The 17,594-nt window shown below is 29.3% G+C and overlaps 2 protein-coding genes across 2 annotated transcripts in view; one reads left to right on the forward strand and one right to left on the reverse strand.

Moving 5' to 3' along the window:
• eIF3a (eukaryotic translation initiation factor 3 subunit a) overlaps positions 1 to 5,605 on the forward strand; it is a 24,349-nt gene extending 18,744 nt beyond the window's left edge. Inside the window, exons 15-20 of the mRNA XM_014426053.2 lie at positions 440 to 666; positions 1,325 to 1,494; positions 1,578 to 2,242; positions 2,511 to 2,578; positions 3,404 to 3,498; positions 5,438 to 5,605. Coding sequence (XP_014281539.1) covers positions 440 to 666; positions 1,325 to 1,494; positions 1,578 to 2,242; positions 2,511 to 2,578; positions 3,404 to 3,498; positions 5,438 to 5,490 — 1,278 coding nt within the window. The 3' untranslated portion in view covers positions 5,491 to 5,605. The remainder of the gene's footprint in view (positions 1 to 439; positions 667 to 1,324; positions 1,495 to 1,577; positions 2,243 to 2,510; positions 2,579 to 3,403; positions 3,499 to 5,437) is intronic.
• A 3,261-nt stretch (positions 5,606 to 8,866) lies between these two features.
• Positions 8,867 to 17,594, reverse strand: part of LOC106684144 (uncharacterized) — a 45,724-nt gene continuing 36,996 nt past the window's right edge. Inside the window, exons 2-3 of the mRNA XM_014426058.3 lie at positions 11,161 to 11,570; positions 8,867 to 9,755 (exon numbers count right to left, since the gene is read on the reverse strand). Coding sequence (XP_014281544.1) covers positions 9,564 to 9,755; positions 11,161 to 11,570 — 602 coding nt within the window. The 3' untranslated portion in view covers positions 8,867 to 9,563. The remainder of the gene's footprint in view (positions 9,756 to 11,160; positions 11,571 to 17,594) is intronic.

Consider the following 17,594-nt stretch of genomic DNA (forward strand, 5'->3'; position numbering starts at 1 on the left):
TTTCATCTTCACACACGGTCAATCAATAATCTTCCAATAAATCATTATAATATGGTTACTTGACCCATGCTAAACACTTAGACCATGGGGGCTCCACTGGAAACTTAAAAATAAGATTTTTTTTTTGATATTTTCTTTTTTTTTTTTTTGTTTGATACTTTTTATGCTGCTTAAAGAAAAAAAAATAAAATATCAGCAAAAACAAAATCTTGTTTTTAAGTAATTAGTTGGGAGCTCCTATGGTCAAAGTGTTTAGCATAGGTCAAGTAACCATTTTATAATTTTTTATGATTTTTTTTTTTAGTAAAACATATTTACTTATTTGTTAATGGTTTTCATTATTTCTTTAGTGACCCTTTGGCTTAACTTAGTAAGTAATAATAGTAATGAACTAAAAAAAAAATCATGGATTAATATATAAATGTCTTTATTTCCTTAGGAGAAAATGAATGATTATGAAAAGAAATTATCTGAAGAAAGGAAAAAGCGTCTTGCTGAAAGAAGAGAACAGAGAAGAAAGGAAAGGAAAGAAACCTGGGAGAAACAGAGAGAAGAAGAAAGGATAAGGAAGGAAGAAGAAGAGGAAAAGCAAAGAATCGAAGACGAAAGGATCAGAAAAGAAGAAGAGGAAGCACAAAAGAAAGCTGAAAAGCTTGAAGAAGAGAGGTAAGCTTTTTTATCTCAGTCTACAATATTAATTAACAAGAGGAAGAGTAAAATTGTATTGGACTGCGTGAGGGAAAATGGCGTAATTGCCTACTTCCTGTGGCATAGGGGAAAAAAAAACAATATTAATTTTATTTTAATTTTTTACTTTATCTTATGTACCATATGACTTCAGAAGCTCACTAACTTCATGATATAATTAAACTTTATTGTAATTTAGTTTGTATTTGATTCAACTTCACTGGAAAAATGATTGTATACTCAAATTTTCCTCATGCAAAATTGTTTGTATAAAAGTTGTTTATATAATTATATATATCAGGAAGGAGTGAATGCTTTCTAAGTGGGAAAAAAAAAACCTAAGATTTACAAGAAAAATAATTTAATGATCAGCTATACAGACCTGGTGGAAAATCATTTACCAAAAATAATCTTGTCTATTTGGCGTACAAAAAGATTAGAATTATTTTAGGTAATGATTATCCATCACATCCTGATTGTTGATAAATAAATTATTTTTCTTGGAGGTTTCTTTTTTATTTATTACTCAAAGTTACTGAAGTAGGTTAATAATTATGAATGTGGTCAATTTTGCTCAGCTGAATCTAAATTAGAAGATTGTAAACAAATAAAGGCTTAATATCCATTAATATTTTAGGAAACGTAACGAAGCTCTCAAGAGGCAGGCTGAGATTCAGAGGAAACGTGAAGAGGAAGCAATCAAGAAACAAGAAGAAAAGGAAAAAGCACTTCTTCAACAGCAGAAGCAGTGGTCTGCAGCAGGCCCTGCTGCTGAAAAGGAAAAACCTGCTGGTCCTTGGAGACCAAGTAAGTAGTATCTAGGTTCTTATGTATTATTATATATTCTCAAAATTTTGTGTACTATCTAATTCGAAAACTCATTATTTTAGGTCGCTTGCGAGGAGAAGCAGATAGTAAACCTTTAGAAAAAGAAAAGGGTCCTGAACCTCAGGCTTCTGCTCCTGCTCCTGCTTCCTCTTGGAGGCGGAAGGGGGAGGATGAAAAGAGAGATGAAGACCGAGGAGATAGATTTCCATCACGTCGGGGCGGTGATGAAGACCGTGAAAGATTTGGTAGCAGGAGAGGTGGCGATGATGATAAATTTGGTAGCAGGAGGGGTGGTGAAGATGATAAGTTTGTTAGCAGGAGGGGTGGTGAAGATGATAAGTTTGTTAGCAGGAGGGGTGGTGACGATGATAAGTTTGTTAGCAGGAGGGGTGGTGACGATGATAAGTTTGGTAGCAGGAGGGCTGGTGATGATGATAAGTTTATGAGGCGTGGTGGAGACAGGGACGATGATAGGTTCAGTTCAAGGAGGGATGATGATAGTAGATATGGCCGGAGGGGAGGTGATGATGATCGTTTCAGCAGGAGGGGAGGAGACGACGATCGTTTCGCTAGAAGGGGAGGAGATGATGAACGTTTTGGAAGGAGAGGTGATGATGACCGATTTGGAAGGAGGGGTGGTGATGATGACAGATATAGCAGGAGAGGAATGGACAGAGATGAAGATCGATTCAGAAGGGATCCACCCTCTGACAGGCGACCAGAACCGGTAAAAAATTTATTATTGATTATAGTCCTTGAATTGTAATATCTATATTGTGTCTATTCTCCTTTCATATTCTTAAAAGATAATTTATAGTGATCAGTTCAATATTACATCTTTTTTCACTTTAACTCCAAGGAATTTTTTTGTTATATATATATTTATAAAATTTAAAAAAAAACAATTTGTTAGTAGCCATAGTTTCCAACTATTAAATAGCTCCATTATAGAATATAGTTTGTGACCATAAATAATAAAAAAATTTCTTTTTCAGTCTAGCGGAGGAAGTTGGAGAAGAGGACCAGCTCCCGCTGAACCAGAGCCCCAGGAAGCTCCTGCGAGGTATTAGGATTTTATTATTCATTTGTTTGATTTTAAATAAGATATTATATATTAAATAAGATATAACATATTAGGTTTTATTGTTCTCTATCAGACACTGTTAGTTTCATACAGAAAAACTTTGATTAATTGTTACTTCTCGAACCAAAGACTTCACGGTAGATAGGTGGATGACAGATATTCTATTAAAAAAATACCTTCATCTATAAATAGGAATTAATGACTAATTATTTTAAGAATTTAAACATGTTCACAATATAATAACAATCAACAATAAATATTACTGATTGATACTTGAAAACAAAATGTTTGATTTCATCAGCATCACCTTTTATATTGTTCATTGTTGTTATTTCAACATTGAAATTAAATACTAAAATACACTCATGATAGTTTCACCTTTTCTTGATAAGCATTTAAGATTAATAGGTTAAATTGATTTTTACCAGTCCAGTTCTAAGCTTTCCATTTTTCTATCACATTATGATATTCACAAATGCATTGAATAAATTAAATATCAAAAATAGATTTCAGTAACAAACAAGACTAGTTAATTATTACTACTCATTAAGTTAAATTAAAATATTTAAAACTCAAGATTTGACTTTCAAATTATTTTTATCTAAGCAAATGTAGTGTGTGTTATTAAATTATTATTTGTCTTACTATACATAAAATAATTACATTTCTATTAACATTTTCCCTTGAAATATTCATACCAACGGTTAAAAACCTCACATTTAGTTTTCCTGTCCTGATGTATAAACCTGAATTTAAAAAAAATATATATATAGTATTACTTAGTTACTTTTTTTGTTATTGTAGGAGAGCTCAGACTGAAGAGAAAAGTGAAAGTAAATGGAGGCGAAATGAACCAACACCTCAAAAGCCTAGTCAACCACCTTCAGCTGCCGATAAAGGTTTGTTCATTTCATATTGAAAAAAAAATCTTTTATTTTTTAACCTATAGGACAACCCATGGAGGGCAAATGGCTTCTTACATCCCCCCCTAGCCAAAATAAAATAATATTTTAAAACATAATTGGTCTTGAAAAAAGTAATTGATTTGTTTGAATTTCATACCAGAAAGATGATATATTTAAAAGTGCAGGTCTTAAAAAAAAAAAATTAAATAATATTTTCAATTTTTTTTTTTTGTGACTATTTCCACTGAATTTTCCCAATAATCATACAATTTTCAATAAAAATCAAACAAATATATTTTCAAAGGGTCCAAGTTTTGTATTATGATTTTAAAGAGGTATATTTTCAGTTCTTATTTCTTTTAATTTACTAGATCTGTTTATTTTGTTGTTTTATTGAAATATATATGTTTGGTTTGAAATTAACTTCAAATGAGGAGTTTTACATCTAAACTTACAATTTAAAAAATTATAAAATAGTTTTAAACGTATCAAAGTAGTTTCAGAGAAACAAGGACCAAAATACAAACAAAGTCAATTTCTTTTTTCAAGACAGAGGGAAGTTCCCTTGTTGTGCTCCCTGTCCTTTCAAAACTCCTTAGAATAAAATTAGTTGGTAAACCACTTTATAAAATTTAATCATAAATTTAGAATGGGACAGAGTAAATCATTACAGTAATTTCTAAAGCCTAATCAGTTAAGAAGAAATAAATCTTTGAATAATTTTTAACGGTCTGAAAGTTATACAAATGATCTTAATATTTTCTAAAAAAAACTTGAAATATCTTTTTTTTTTTCATTCTAAAATGGTCGCACTGTTCTCAAGGAAGAAAATATAGAACTAAATGATAAGTAACTATTTAGGATAAAGTATATAATTTCGCAGAAATAATATTTAATTTTTTTCCGACGTTCTAGCAAAGAAAGTGAGGCCTTCTTGAATCCACGAACAAGATATATGAAAGTTGATCAGCATTGAGTTAATTAAAGTTTTTTTTATATATACAGCAGTATTTTCTTTTCTCTAAATTATTTATTTATTCCTTTTAATATTTAGTCATCTGAAGTATATTTATATATAATTTCTTCTATATATAATATTCAATCTATCTGTATATATAATTCCTCTGATTAATTTTTTTATGTCCTGTCTGCTTACACTTGTAAGTTATAATTTTCTTTGTTTAATACTGAAAGTTATCAATTCAAACATACTCAACGTTTGATTTGAGTAGTAAATTTTGCTTACCGAAGGTATAGGTTTTATTTTTGAATAGATAAAGTGGCATTACTTAAAAATTAATGCTGATTTAGTGTAAAGTTATACTTGAGTGCCATCTTTGAATTTGGTCCTTAGCAAACTCTGCATTACATTGTTTATCTGCATTACTTAGTGTATGAGGTATATAATATATTTTATACATTTTATTGTATATAAAGTACACATTAAATAGTTCTCTGTTCTATTTTATGTGACATATTCAGTATTACCATAGAAGAGCCTGCTTGAGTCATATTTTAAGTCGGTAAGCATGGGAAGAAGTCTTCTGTTTATTCTAAAAATATTGATTTAAATAAGAATAGGTTTATGGAAAATTAGGTTTTTTGGACTGAAAGTGAATTATTGCCCTGTGCCTTCCTACTAGTACGATGTCCTAAGTACACACTGGTACTTGCTGAGCCATAATCTTCTCAGGTGCATATGAAATATTTGTTAACGTGCATGCAATATATTGCAAGTCTGATCAGAGTGATATATTTATAATGGTTGTATAACTTTAGTAGCCTATGATGAAATTATATTTTTACCTCCAATAGATCCTGATGAACATAGTTTGATTAAGTTCTATTTTCTGAGGCTGTGTATTACAATGGAATAATTTACCAATAACTATCTTAGAATGAGTATCATAATTGTTTAAATTAATGTGTTTAGGTGACGAAAGTGGAGGAGATGACGGAAATTGGAAAAAAGTCCAAAGGCGCTAAGCAGTATATACAAACATCTATTATACAAAATGGCTATTATTTGTTTATTCTAATATTTCTTTTAAATTAATTGTTTACTATATTGGTGGTTTCTATTATACGAGATATGATTTCATTCTTTTTTTTTTTTTTCCCTATCCCATATTTCCTATTTTGAAAAAACAAAATTATTGTTATGTATGATACAGAATCGATTCCTGTCCAGTAGAGAGGATATGTGTTCTGTTATGAAGGATATAAATTATTGGATACATTTATGCAAGATTCAAAGATTAAGCAAATCAAATTTATCCAAGTTTCAAAGAGCCTGTAATTTAAATGTTTACAAGATTTTAAGGACCTGTAAATTTTTACTGTTATTACAGGTTTCTTGTAAATGTTACTGTGTTAAATAAACTATACTAAAAGGGTTATAATGGTTAGTTGAAAAAAGATTACAGGTAAGTGTATTAAATTATTTTTCTAAATGACACATGATGAACTTTACGAATTATCCATTGTATATATCTTTATATATGCGATCCATTCCTTCTCGAATCAAACAAGAATTTGGGACTTCAAGGCTTTGAAATCAATGATGTTTTTTTTACACATGTTATAGTCCTAACAGTTATAATTAAAAAAAAATTCTCTTTTAGTTAATTATGAACTTGTTTCATTCTTCACATTTATCCATTTTTTATTACTATTAATAACAAAATATTGTTAATTATTTGAAATAAACAAATTCAAAGATACTTTAAAGGAAGCTATTTTGAAAATTCAGCATTAAATCTATCTCTTCCAGAATATTTCAATGAGGGTAACATGTAGGTTATATGAAAGAAAATTTAGTTTTTCATTGGTTATAACTAGTTGAGACAAAATCATTTGAGCTGTTTTAGAGAAAATAGTAAGTGTAAATTAATATTTTGAACTGACATTTCTCATAATAACTCATAAGTGGATCTTAGTGAAAAGGCAGGATATTTTGGATAGGCTTTCTACTGACCATTTTGTGAGACTTGGGTTAAACATTTTCCATTATTTCAAAATTTCCCGTTACGTTTTAAAAAAAAAAAATCATAATAAATAGGTAAATGCTTTTATAACTTGTACTTAAATATTTTTATGATTTCAATATTTTCATTTACTATTATATTATATTTCATATATCGTGTACTTGGAAGAAGGGTGCCACAATAGGATAAAGTGGTATTTTATATTAGAAGCGTTTGGAGTTCACTGGTTAAACTCATTACATAGAATTCACATTTCAACCCTGATCAAGCTTGAAATTTAGACCGAAATGTCAGCACAAATAAAATATGTCTCACTTATTTGTGTTAATTATTACTCTACTGACTGCACCACTGACCTTGAACCTATAGTCAACAATTAACATCACTAACCACAAAATTGTTGTCAATACTACTTATATTTTTAATTACAGAAGCTAAACTAAATATTGCAGTTGATATTGAAACTAAAAATCTGACATTTTTTCCTCAGAAATATACAGGAGTGGAAGATTTTGAAGTAAACAAAAAGTTTTTTTTATTTTATGGCACTCTCCTCTAAGTGGAAGAAATGCAAACTTTCATATTTTTCTCATGTTTAATTTTCGAGTTATAAATTTTTAAAAAAGCAACTTTTCTTGAAATGTTCAAAATAGCCCAGTCCTTTTCATTTCAAGGGCTTCAATTGTACATGTCCATTGATTTTACCTCACCAATCATAGAATGTTTTAAATCAGGTATGGGCAACCTTAGACATGTGGGCCAAACTTTTATGTGCAAATACGTTCGCGAACGCGTTTAAAAGCAGTGTTCATAATTTTTAACGATAGATATCAGACATGAAATAATATGATTATAATACAATTTATTAAAGTAACAAAATGAAATGGAAAAAATTGATACAACATTATAATTTAATCGTGAAATTTGAAATTATTACAAACTACGAAAGTTAAATAAGGACACCGAAATCAATGAGACACCTGAGGTTGAATTTGGGGAACTAATATATTGATGTTTGGATTGATTCCACTGATATAAAGACGTAAAGAATTTTCCAAATTACCGTCGTTCAATCTAGTACAATGGTTTGATTTATTAACTTTCATCATTGAAAAGAACTGTTCGCATTTATAAGTACTACGCACAAATCAATTTTTTAAGTGCGGAAAATGGTCTTCGAGGTATTTTTTGTAGAAATCGCACAACTCCATGTCTTCAAATTTACTATTAGATTTTAGGAGTGAGCTTTCTTGAATCTCGATCAACTCCATTTGCAAGTGTATTGGAGCATTTTGTATAGCACTGATTCATTGCACAGAAAACAAATAGGCCTACCATTGTGTAAGTTTAAAAAAGAATTCTTCAGTCCATATTTCTTGAAACTGGCGGTTTTTCAAAATGCCTCCCTGGCCAGGGGTTGCCCATATATGTTTTAAAATATCCATTAAGTTATTTTTAATTTTTTAAAAATAAATATACATCCCATGTACATGTTATGAAGATTTCTATCTAAACATATATTTATAATTTTTTTTTACTCTAAAATTACTATTTAATTTTTATAAATCTTGGATTTTTTAGAAAAAAAAAATAATCCATTATAATTGAGCGATACATCGAATCAAAATCCTAACATTTCTAAAGATAAAGGATCAATTTTTAGCTTTATATTAACAATCGTTTTTGGTCAAAATATCTTTATTGTCGGTTATCTCCACCCATCACAACAGCCTTGATGAAAATCTATATTTTGGGTTGAAATGTTGGCAATCAATAAACAGTTAAAATAGGTTTAATATATTATCGATCACAGCTCTAACCTTTTCCTTTAAAAATATAAGAATTAGTTTTGAGCAGAGCTTTTGAAGATTTAAAAAAAAGAAAAAATTAATTTTTTTGTTTTAAAACATTTCATATAATTCAAAAATTCATTTTAAATGACTATATTTATATGTAAAACATGATAATCAAGTTTCTCAATTGATTTGGAGTGGAATTTGAATTGAATGATTCTTTTTTATTGTAATGGTTAATCATTAGGATATTCAGTAATTTAACTCCTAAAGAGTATTTATCACTTCTAAATACTACCTGAATTTTTAGTTCAAACAATTCAAATAGAAAATTCTGGTTTTATATTGATTAATAAATACTTCTACAGCCTGTTACTAAATAGCAGCCTGAATTTTCAATGCACAGCAGTATGCAGTATAGGGGGGAGGGAGTAAGTACATCTACAGCTCCTTAAAGGATTGATAAAAACTACAACAGATATATTGAATTTTAAGCTAAAATAGCTCCTTATATGGCTCATGTTGGCATTTTAGTGTTTAGGAATAGGAAAAGTAAACGTGTTAAATATTAAATAAATAAATCGTGTCTATCTTTTTTTATTTAAAACAATCAAAAAACCAATATATAAGTAATTGTATGAAATAATATTCATTTTATAGATACATGCTAATTAATCATTTGTATTACTGAAACATGTTTACTCAAAAGTTTTCATGAGCATCAGTCATTAAATAAATATTTTAAATCTTCCTTTTAATTTTCCAATATCATAGGTGTTGGAAGATTTTTATTGCACTAATTTTCATAAGGGGAATATGAAGACTTTTTTTATCTAAACATAAAGAAACCTTATCTAGTACAGGAGATACAAAGCACAATTATTATGAAATGCATGGTACTCCCATTTAATCAGCAAATGGTGTAAAATATATCACAAATACCATTTATTGATTACTTGTTACTACTGAAACAATGAAGATTACTTTTTAAAGTAGATGTCACATTAATTAATATATATATTTTTAAATTTAATTTAATGAGATAAAATAATAATAAAACAACATATTTAATAGAATAATAATTAAAAAAAAAATTATAAAAATATATAATAGTACATTTAATTAATAAATGCATTGTCCTATGGCTGACAATCTAATGAATAGATCAGTATAACAAGACACTAAAAATCTGTATGAGAAAACAAAATAAAGAAATATCAGGCTAGTCCTTTTAACTTATACATAATCACAGAGAGCGTTGAATATTGAGCAACAAAATTCAATTTGAAGTCGAAGAAGGGGGGGCCATTCTTGCTGTTTTTCTCATCTTCCTGTCTTCCTCATCGTCTTCCACTTCATCGATGAGTCTGAGGATCCCTTGTTTGAAAATTCTTTTCTGCCGTGGGCTGAAGCTAGCTATGTCTGGAAGAATACTTTTGAAGAATTCCAAGTCAGGATTTGAAGCTTGTTGCTGAAATAAATATAAATATACTTTATATTTTTTATTAATAGTATACCTATGTATATATATATCTTCTGTATATTAAAAAGTACCTTGTGGATACTGTATAAGTCTCTGTTACATATCCGTTAAAAAGGTGAATCTTTAGGAAATTCGTGATAAAATATTTTGGGTACTGTATTTAGCTTCTGCCCTATGTCGATTTCTAAGTGATATGAATAGAAAATTTACTATTATTACTACTACATATTTAATGGTATAACTTAAAAAATTGGGGAATAAGTTAATATTAGAATTTAAAGAAAATATGATGTTATCTTTGTGGTAAGATAGAGATAAACAAAACTGTTCAAAACCAATAATTAACCAATCATCCCCAGCTTATTTTCATGACTCATCTGAATTATTTAACTCTTTCTTTATGCCTCATAATCAGCAAAAAAAAGAATGAGTGGAATGAAATGTATCTACAGGATTATTTTACCTAAAAAACATAATTATAATTTCCACCTTATTAAAACTTAAGATATTTAGTGTGTAGGAAAGTATACAGAGTAGACTGATCTCTGTGACAGTTGATTTTTGTTTTTCATGAATAATAAATAGTCAACATATCATTGAGGAATTTTTTATTATAAAATCTGACATTTTGACCCAAAGATGTTAGTTATTATTTCCTCATTGTTAAATGCTAACGCAACAAAGAAAAATAAACATAACTACTTCAAAGGCATATGTTTATGCCTTTGAAGGAGATAAAGTGGGGTAGCCTCTCCAAATATTTTTTGGGTTTTTTAAAACTTATTTTTACTACTTGCAGCACCCACTTGTCTCAATTCGCCCCCAGTCGTAGTCATACATATATAGTCGTTTCACAATCAGGGAGAAATCGGGTAAACAAGAGCAGGAGAACTGCGGGTTGGGTGTCAAATTCTTTGAAGGGGCTTTATGAATAAAGGTATGGCCACACTCATATGCAGCCAGACCCACAACCTTCCAAAATCGTTATAGGAGTTGTGAGGTCAGTGCACTATTGGAACCTACAACTGCTCATATGACAACTATAGGCGTAAAAATTGGAAGCAAATATTGGACAATTACATTGGGCCAGGCTTGCAACATACCCTTATTTTTAAACAACGCAGTAACTTCCAAAAAGTACTTTTGGAAACTTGCACATCGCTGTTATCACCTAAACTACCTCTGTAGTTTAAATTTGCATTAGAATATTAAATGCCATAATTTTACGTTCGAAAATGCAATATATTAGCTCCTAGAAAACGGTTAACTTATAAATGCAATTACTTATAAATTTTTCTATTTGTAAAATTATAGGTTCTTACTAAGCAGGACAGAACTAACATTTGGAGAGAGAACTATTTCTTATAAAACTTGACCAATCCAAAGAGGTTACCTGTTGCATCTGCGTCAGACAGGAGATGATACTCTGCTCTAACCTCGTGGGACTGTCGGATGCCCTCTTCCTCTTGCTTTGAGGTTCCTCTTCTTCTTCGATTAGGTCGGGGTGCTCGCCCTGGGCCTGCCCTGGCTCTTCCCAGGGAATGACTTCATCTTCGTAGCATTCACTCATCGACTGGTAGGAGCCTTCTTCTTGGTGTCCGGCGTCCGCGAAGTGTCCATAATCGTAGGACTCGAACTTGGTCCTCGGCTTCCTCGTCTTCGTGAAGGGCAGTAAGAAGCTGAGGGCCTCGTACATGTAGTAAGGTTTGACCGGCTTCTCGCCGAACTGGGGTGCCCTCGATCTAAGTAGGTATCTGGTCAGAGATCCGCGGAGGTTCTTCCATTTGTTCTTGCAGTCTGCAACTGTTATGCAAAAACAAACAAATAAATTAACGGTTATTATCGTTTAAAATCAAACAGTGAAAAATTAAAGAATGAGTGTGAAATAAATATATCTGTTAACTAGTCTTCAGTTTTGTCTTGTTATTCATTAATGTTAAGGAAATGGACAGCCTCAACATTTTCCTTGTAGTTGTAGTCGCTCTTAATGTAACTGGACGATTTTTTCCATTTCTTCTCGAACTGTAAATATTTAAAAATCTCGGGTGAAGATTATAATCTCTATCGTACCAAAGTGCATTGACCATTCCACTGAGAACCTTATTTTGAAATCTACAAATATAAAAAAGAATGGTTGGAATCTTTTTCGACAATAAACTTTTGAAATACTGGACCGATTTAAATGCTGTTTTTCAAACAAACCTGTTGCTATGGCAAGGTTTAAAGCTACTTAAATCCCCGGTTTGTCCAGTAGAAAGAAGTTATGAACAAAATTAAACGTTTTTGACGTGTAGCTCAGAAAATATACATTTTTTCACGGTTATTATATACCAATCTATTTGTTTCTTTCTGAAGAATAAGATAAAATATTATTGATTCCATTAAACAATATTATTCATAAAAAAAAAAATAAAAAACTAATGAGGCTTCAAGGAAAATAGGGCCAACAATTGTTTTTAGGGTAAAGCAAATCAGTTTCGTTTTTAGTGTGGTCAGAAATTTTAGTTTTAGAAGATAATTAATTAAAGAAGTTTAATTTTCCATAATTATTTATTGAATATTTATATTTTTCCCCTAAACACTCCTTCTCTTCTATCCCCTCTCTGTCAGGCGGTGTTCCACAAAGCTCCTCCTTTTCGCTAACCCTTTTTTCCATATAGTTTATTGATTTACCCGATCCTATCTATCACTACAATCACCAGATAAAATCTTTATACTGATTATTAAAAAATATATCTTGCCACCATGCGGACCTTCATGTGAGCTTCACGATATTAATAGAATTCGTAACTCGGCCCAGAGAAACAAGATGTAGCTGGAACCAGGAAAACAAAATCTTTCGTCATCGGTTCCAAACCCCTCTTATACTTCTTTCCTTATTATACTTCACTTTTCCTCAAAAATATCCTTATTCCACTCTATAGCTCTGCTAAAAATATCGGAGTCATCTTCGACCATCATCTTTCCTAGAGTATTCATGTATCTGAAATGTTACGAAAATCCATGGCTATGCTGAGGCATTTCCATAGCTTTCGCAAATTGAAAACTTACCTTCATTAGTTTCTGATGGCGAAATAAAAACTTTAATTTTTTTCCTCAAATGTTCCAGATTTTGTTTAACATTTGGAAAAATGTCTCCTTCTTTATAGTTTAAACTCATAATGTTGTATCAAGTCTCGACATAGTTAATATCAATGTTTACAGTTGTAGAATCTATTTCGTTTCTGACTTTAAAACTATATAAATTGTCTATTGTTAATTTTTTTTTTAACTTTAACATAAGTTGTCTGTAATTATTAATTAAAATAAAAACAATGGCACACATAAAACTGTTTATTTTTTAGATAAAAATTTGATCTTGAGCATTAGGAAACTATAACAAAATTACGGTTCAATTTTAAGTTCAGTAGCTAGTCTTCAGTTTATCTTATTATCTACAAAAAAAATAATGATTATGTTATATAAATGAATCATTATCAAGGTTGACAAAAATTTAATAATGAAATGGCTCATGTTAATGATAAGATAACATTTTAACAAAAAAATAAAATGTAAGTATAAAATTTAATTAGGATAATAATAAAATGGTATAATTGTAGGGATTAGATAACCTGATGAGGACAGAAACGTTAAAAAAATTAATGAAGGTGTTTTTATTAAAATCTCTACAGGAAATTTTTCCACTACCCAATTGGCAAATCTAAATTTTCAAAATAATTTGACACATCTACCTGAGGTGGACCCATAGTAATTTCCCTAAAGTAGATATATTGAATTTTGATGGAATGCTTCTTAATTTAAATTTAAAACTGAATAACAAGTGAACTCTTATTAAAAATTAAGAAACCGTAAAAAGCATGTTCTCAGCCCTCTTTTAATTTATGTTTAAGCTTAAGTGATATAACGGAATAGAATTGCAGTGCAATCTCGGTAATTTGAACTAAATGCTACAGAGAGGGTGTTCGGATTGCTGCAAATGTCGGAATACATAAAGTCTTAGGAAAAATGATGTATAAAAAATTCAACAATATTAATGTACATAACTATTTTTATTTATTATTATTATTTTGGCATATTTTATTAGAAATTTGTCAGTTTGAAGTTTTAAAAAAATAAAAATTTAAAAAAAAAAGATGGTCAGGGTTGCGGTCAAAAAATATTTAGCAACTATTTCTGTACTTTTTTTACAACTTCTACATAATTTAAAATTACACGTTCAATTATTTATACATATAAATAATACACTATACAAATAAATAATATAAACACATTTCATACTATGATGTACACATTTCTATATTTTTTGGGAATAACTATTTAATTATTTATATAGCTTTAGGAATAACTATCTAATTATTTATTAGGAATAAAAATTTAATTCGATATGTTTGTTAATTATTAAATCATATTAAGATATACACTTTTTAATATTATTTTAGGTTTTTGAAAAAACTATTTAATTATTTATTAGGAAAAAAAAATTTAATTCGTTGTATTATTAAATTATATTAAGATGTTACCGTAAGCAATAGGAATTTACCTATGAGTACGTATTTTTATATTTATGCTTTCATTGTTATTCAATACTAACAACTACTAACACTCTATGTCTAAAAGATGTATATACAAGCCAAAAAACTATCTATCTATCTTATTTATACATATAATATATAAAAAAAGATTTTTTCACATTCCTAGTAATGCTAAGTGATAATTTAATTTGTTAAACTATAAGATTGTTCATTTATAAGTGAAAACAAGTATAAATAAAAATAAAAAATAGTGTTTTTATAAATTTATCTACAACGTGATAAAAAAAAATGATTTCACTAACAAAATTTGTATTATATATATTTCTATTATCAATTTAATGAGTTTTACAGAATCAAATGATTTATATAATAGATATTATGTATTAATAATCCCGAAAAATATATTATGAACCTTTATAGGAATTAGATTACTCGATATCGAAACTGCATAAATTTTCAAGGTGATTGCAATAACTTGCCTACGGATCAGGAAGTTAAAAATGTCCTTTACATATTGTATTTTTATTTGAAGACGAAAATTGTATTGCCTACTGTTAAAAAGGTAACTTTTTTTTTACGCCAATTCGGATTACTGGAGTGTTTAAGAAAATATCAGATATATTTTTTGAGATTTTATAGATTAGGAAACTGTATTACTCCAAAAATGCCATTACTGGTGTTACTTTCTTGCATCAAGATGCACAGATGAGAACACGGAGAAAAAAAAAACTGGTTCCAAAACCTGTTCGTGAGAAGCCGCCATGAGATTGGAAAGTAGCCTACCATAAGATCACACAGCACTCCCTATCGGTCTAGGAAGGGTCTTTAATGTTCTTAATAAAATAACCTTTGATAAGTAGTGCGGCGGAGAGGTCAACCACAGGAATGGTTTGGTTTTTATCAGTTGGTGTGTGGTCATCAAATCCAGTAAAACTCCAATTCTAAAAAGAAGCATAACTAATTGTAGAAGAGGCCAAGAGGAGAAAAAAAGGCAGTTATTTCACAACAATTTTTGATTACTTTAATGAAAATGTATAATTGCAAGTCAAAATTTATGAGTCTGTCAAGTATAGCAAGGAAGAATAAAAAATGGCGGCTGTTTCGAAACGTTAACAAAAATTAATTTTTCTTTCGGAGCTCCATATCTTTAAAATTATCAACAACACTAAAAAACTTAATAGAACAACATTGAAAGAAGAGTAAATTTTCTAAAATATTAGCCCTAATATAGCCATTTACGTTCAATAGTTCTCAAGATATAGTTTTTTAAAAAGCAAAATTTCATTAAAAATGCACTAAAAAATCAGTTAGTGAATTTTATTGAAACGTTAGCAATGCTGTATCCTATCCTAAATAGAAAATTCAAATTAAAAACCAGAAACAACTTTTCTTATTTTTAAAACAGTTCTCAGGCCACTGCTGATGTATGGCTGTGAAGTTTGTGGAGCAGCATTCTTGACGAAAAGGAAAAAAATTACAATCTTTTCAAAATAAAGTATAAGAATTGCAGTGGATGCTCCTTGATTAGTAAAAAAAAACAGGCAATTGCATCGGGAATTAAAAAATAGAGACAATAGAGGATTGCATCAAAAAATGGTTCATGAAGTTCCACTCCCAGTTGCCGACAGTTAAAGGAGCAGTGACTTACAACCTGGGAAACCCAACCTCAACCAGTAGACTAAAGCCCAGACTGCTGCAGGACATCCTGTTATAAATTCTATATTTATCAGTTCTGTAATTGCCACTCTAAAATTTTATTTTATCTTAACTTTTTTTTTCTCGTCTTCATATTTTCCTTAAATTCACTTTCTTTTTTGTGTATCAGAAGTTAACTATTTATTTTGTTAAATGCATAAATGTCATTACTGTTTTTGTTATTTGCTTTACTCTTATCTTTTATTAAGAGTTATTATTTTGATCTATTTATTTTATCTTTATTTTTTTATTTACTTATAACATTGTGTATAGTTAGGGGTGTCTTTTGTATGAGAATATACCCCCCATAACCAATGGTTTAAAAAAAAATGTACCTCTTACATTAACCATGTAAGGTGCACCAGGCCGATCTGCATAAATACATATATATTGAAATGTTGTCCGGAAGATTAAATAAAGAGAAAAGAAAAAAGTAGTGAGATTTTTATTTTCCTTAAAAAGAAAACAAATAAGTAAAAAATATATTTAACCCTTAGGTGCAGATTAAATAATAAAGTATTGTTTTAATATCAACAATGCTCTTTACTGACGAAATAAACAAATGAAAAACAGATATAGTCATATTTCTATAACAATTAGCAGAAAAGTCGAGGTCGACAACCCAGATAAATTATGCAAAAATTAAAATGTCGATTGTGTATATTGAAGGATAAGGAAGTAGAACTCAAAATTATGATAATATGAAAGAACTTTATATGAATTGATGCAAAAATCAGTAAATTTATGAATACATAATAGCATAATAAGTTGTGAACTTAATAATTTATTTTATTTCCTTAATTTTTTTTTAATCGTTTTTTAATTCCTTTCGGCTACAATGAAACAATTTTCAATGGTTAAAGTTAGAAATCGGATTTTTATAATTTGAAAAACCGAAGAACGTGCAGTACAAAACCCACAAGGTGCAAAATCGTGAAATAAAAATTCAAAATGGATATTAAACACCCAAATACTGAAATAATAACATTTATTGTTTAATTTATAATATTATTGCATATAAAGTTTAACTAACCGCGTTTGAATGAAATTAAACTCGCTAAATAATTTATTTAGCTACTACATTTATTATTACTAGATTTAATCAAACATACGAAAAATTCTGAACTATTTTAATTAAAATTATAAAATATTGTCTATAATTGAAGAGCTATGAAAACGCTTATTGTATTAATATAGTTAAGTTATAGTATAACTTATTGGTGTAGTTAAGTTATTAGTATAGTTAGGGTCAGATCCAAGTAAAAGGGGGCGTGACCTAAAGGCCACGTGCGTGGTTAAGGTTAGGTCGAACTCAAAATTTAAATTCAAATCTCCCGCAAATGAAAATGTGGTTAAAATTGAAAAACGGTGTGAAACCCAATTTCTTCGCCCTGGGGTAGCCTTATTAAAAACAGAAACTTGTATATTGGTCGATGGACAACATGCCACAATCTCACATGAGGAGATCATAGAAGATAATAGAAGGGAATTCTTCCCAGCCAACCCGGCCCACTATACGGTTTTTTTTTTTCTTACCTCCTAATTTAATTTATTAAACAGTTAAAATATACATATCTACATATATGCAAACATATTTAAG

This window comes from Halyomorpha halys, unplaced genomic scaffold (assembly GCF_000696795.3).
Source record: "Halyomorpha halys isolate HHAL.00 unplaced genomic scaffold, Hhal_1.1 Scaffold547.1, whole genome shotgun sequence".
Classification (NCBI taxonomy): domain Eukaryota; kingdom Metazoa; phylum Arthropoda; class Insecta; order Hemiptera; family Pentatomidae; genus Halyomorpha; species Halyomorpha halys.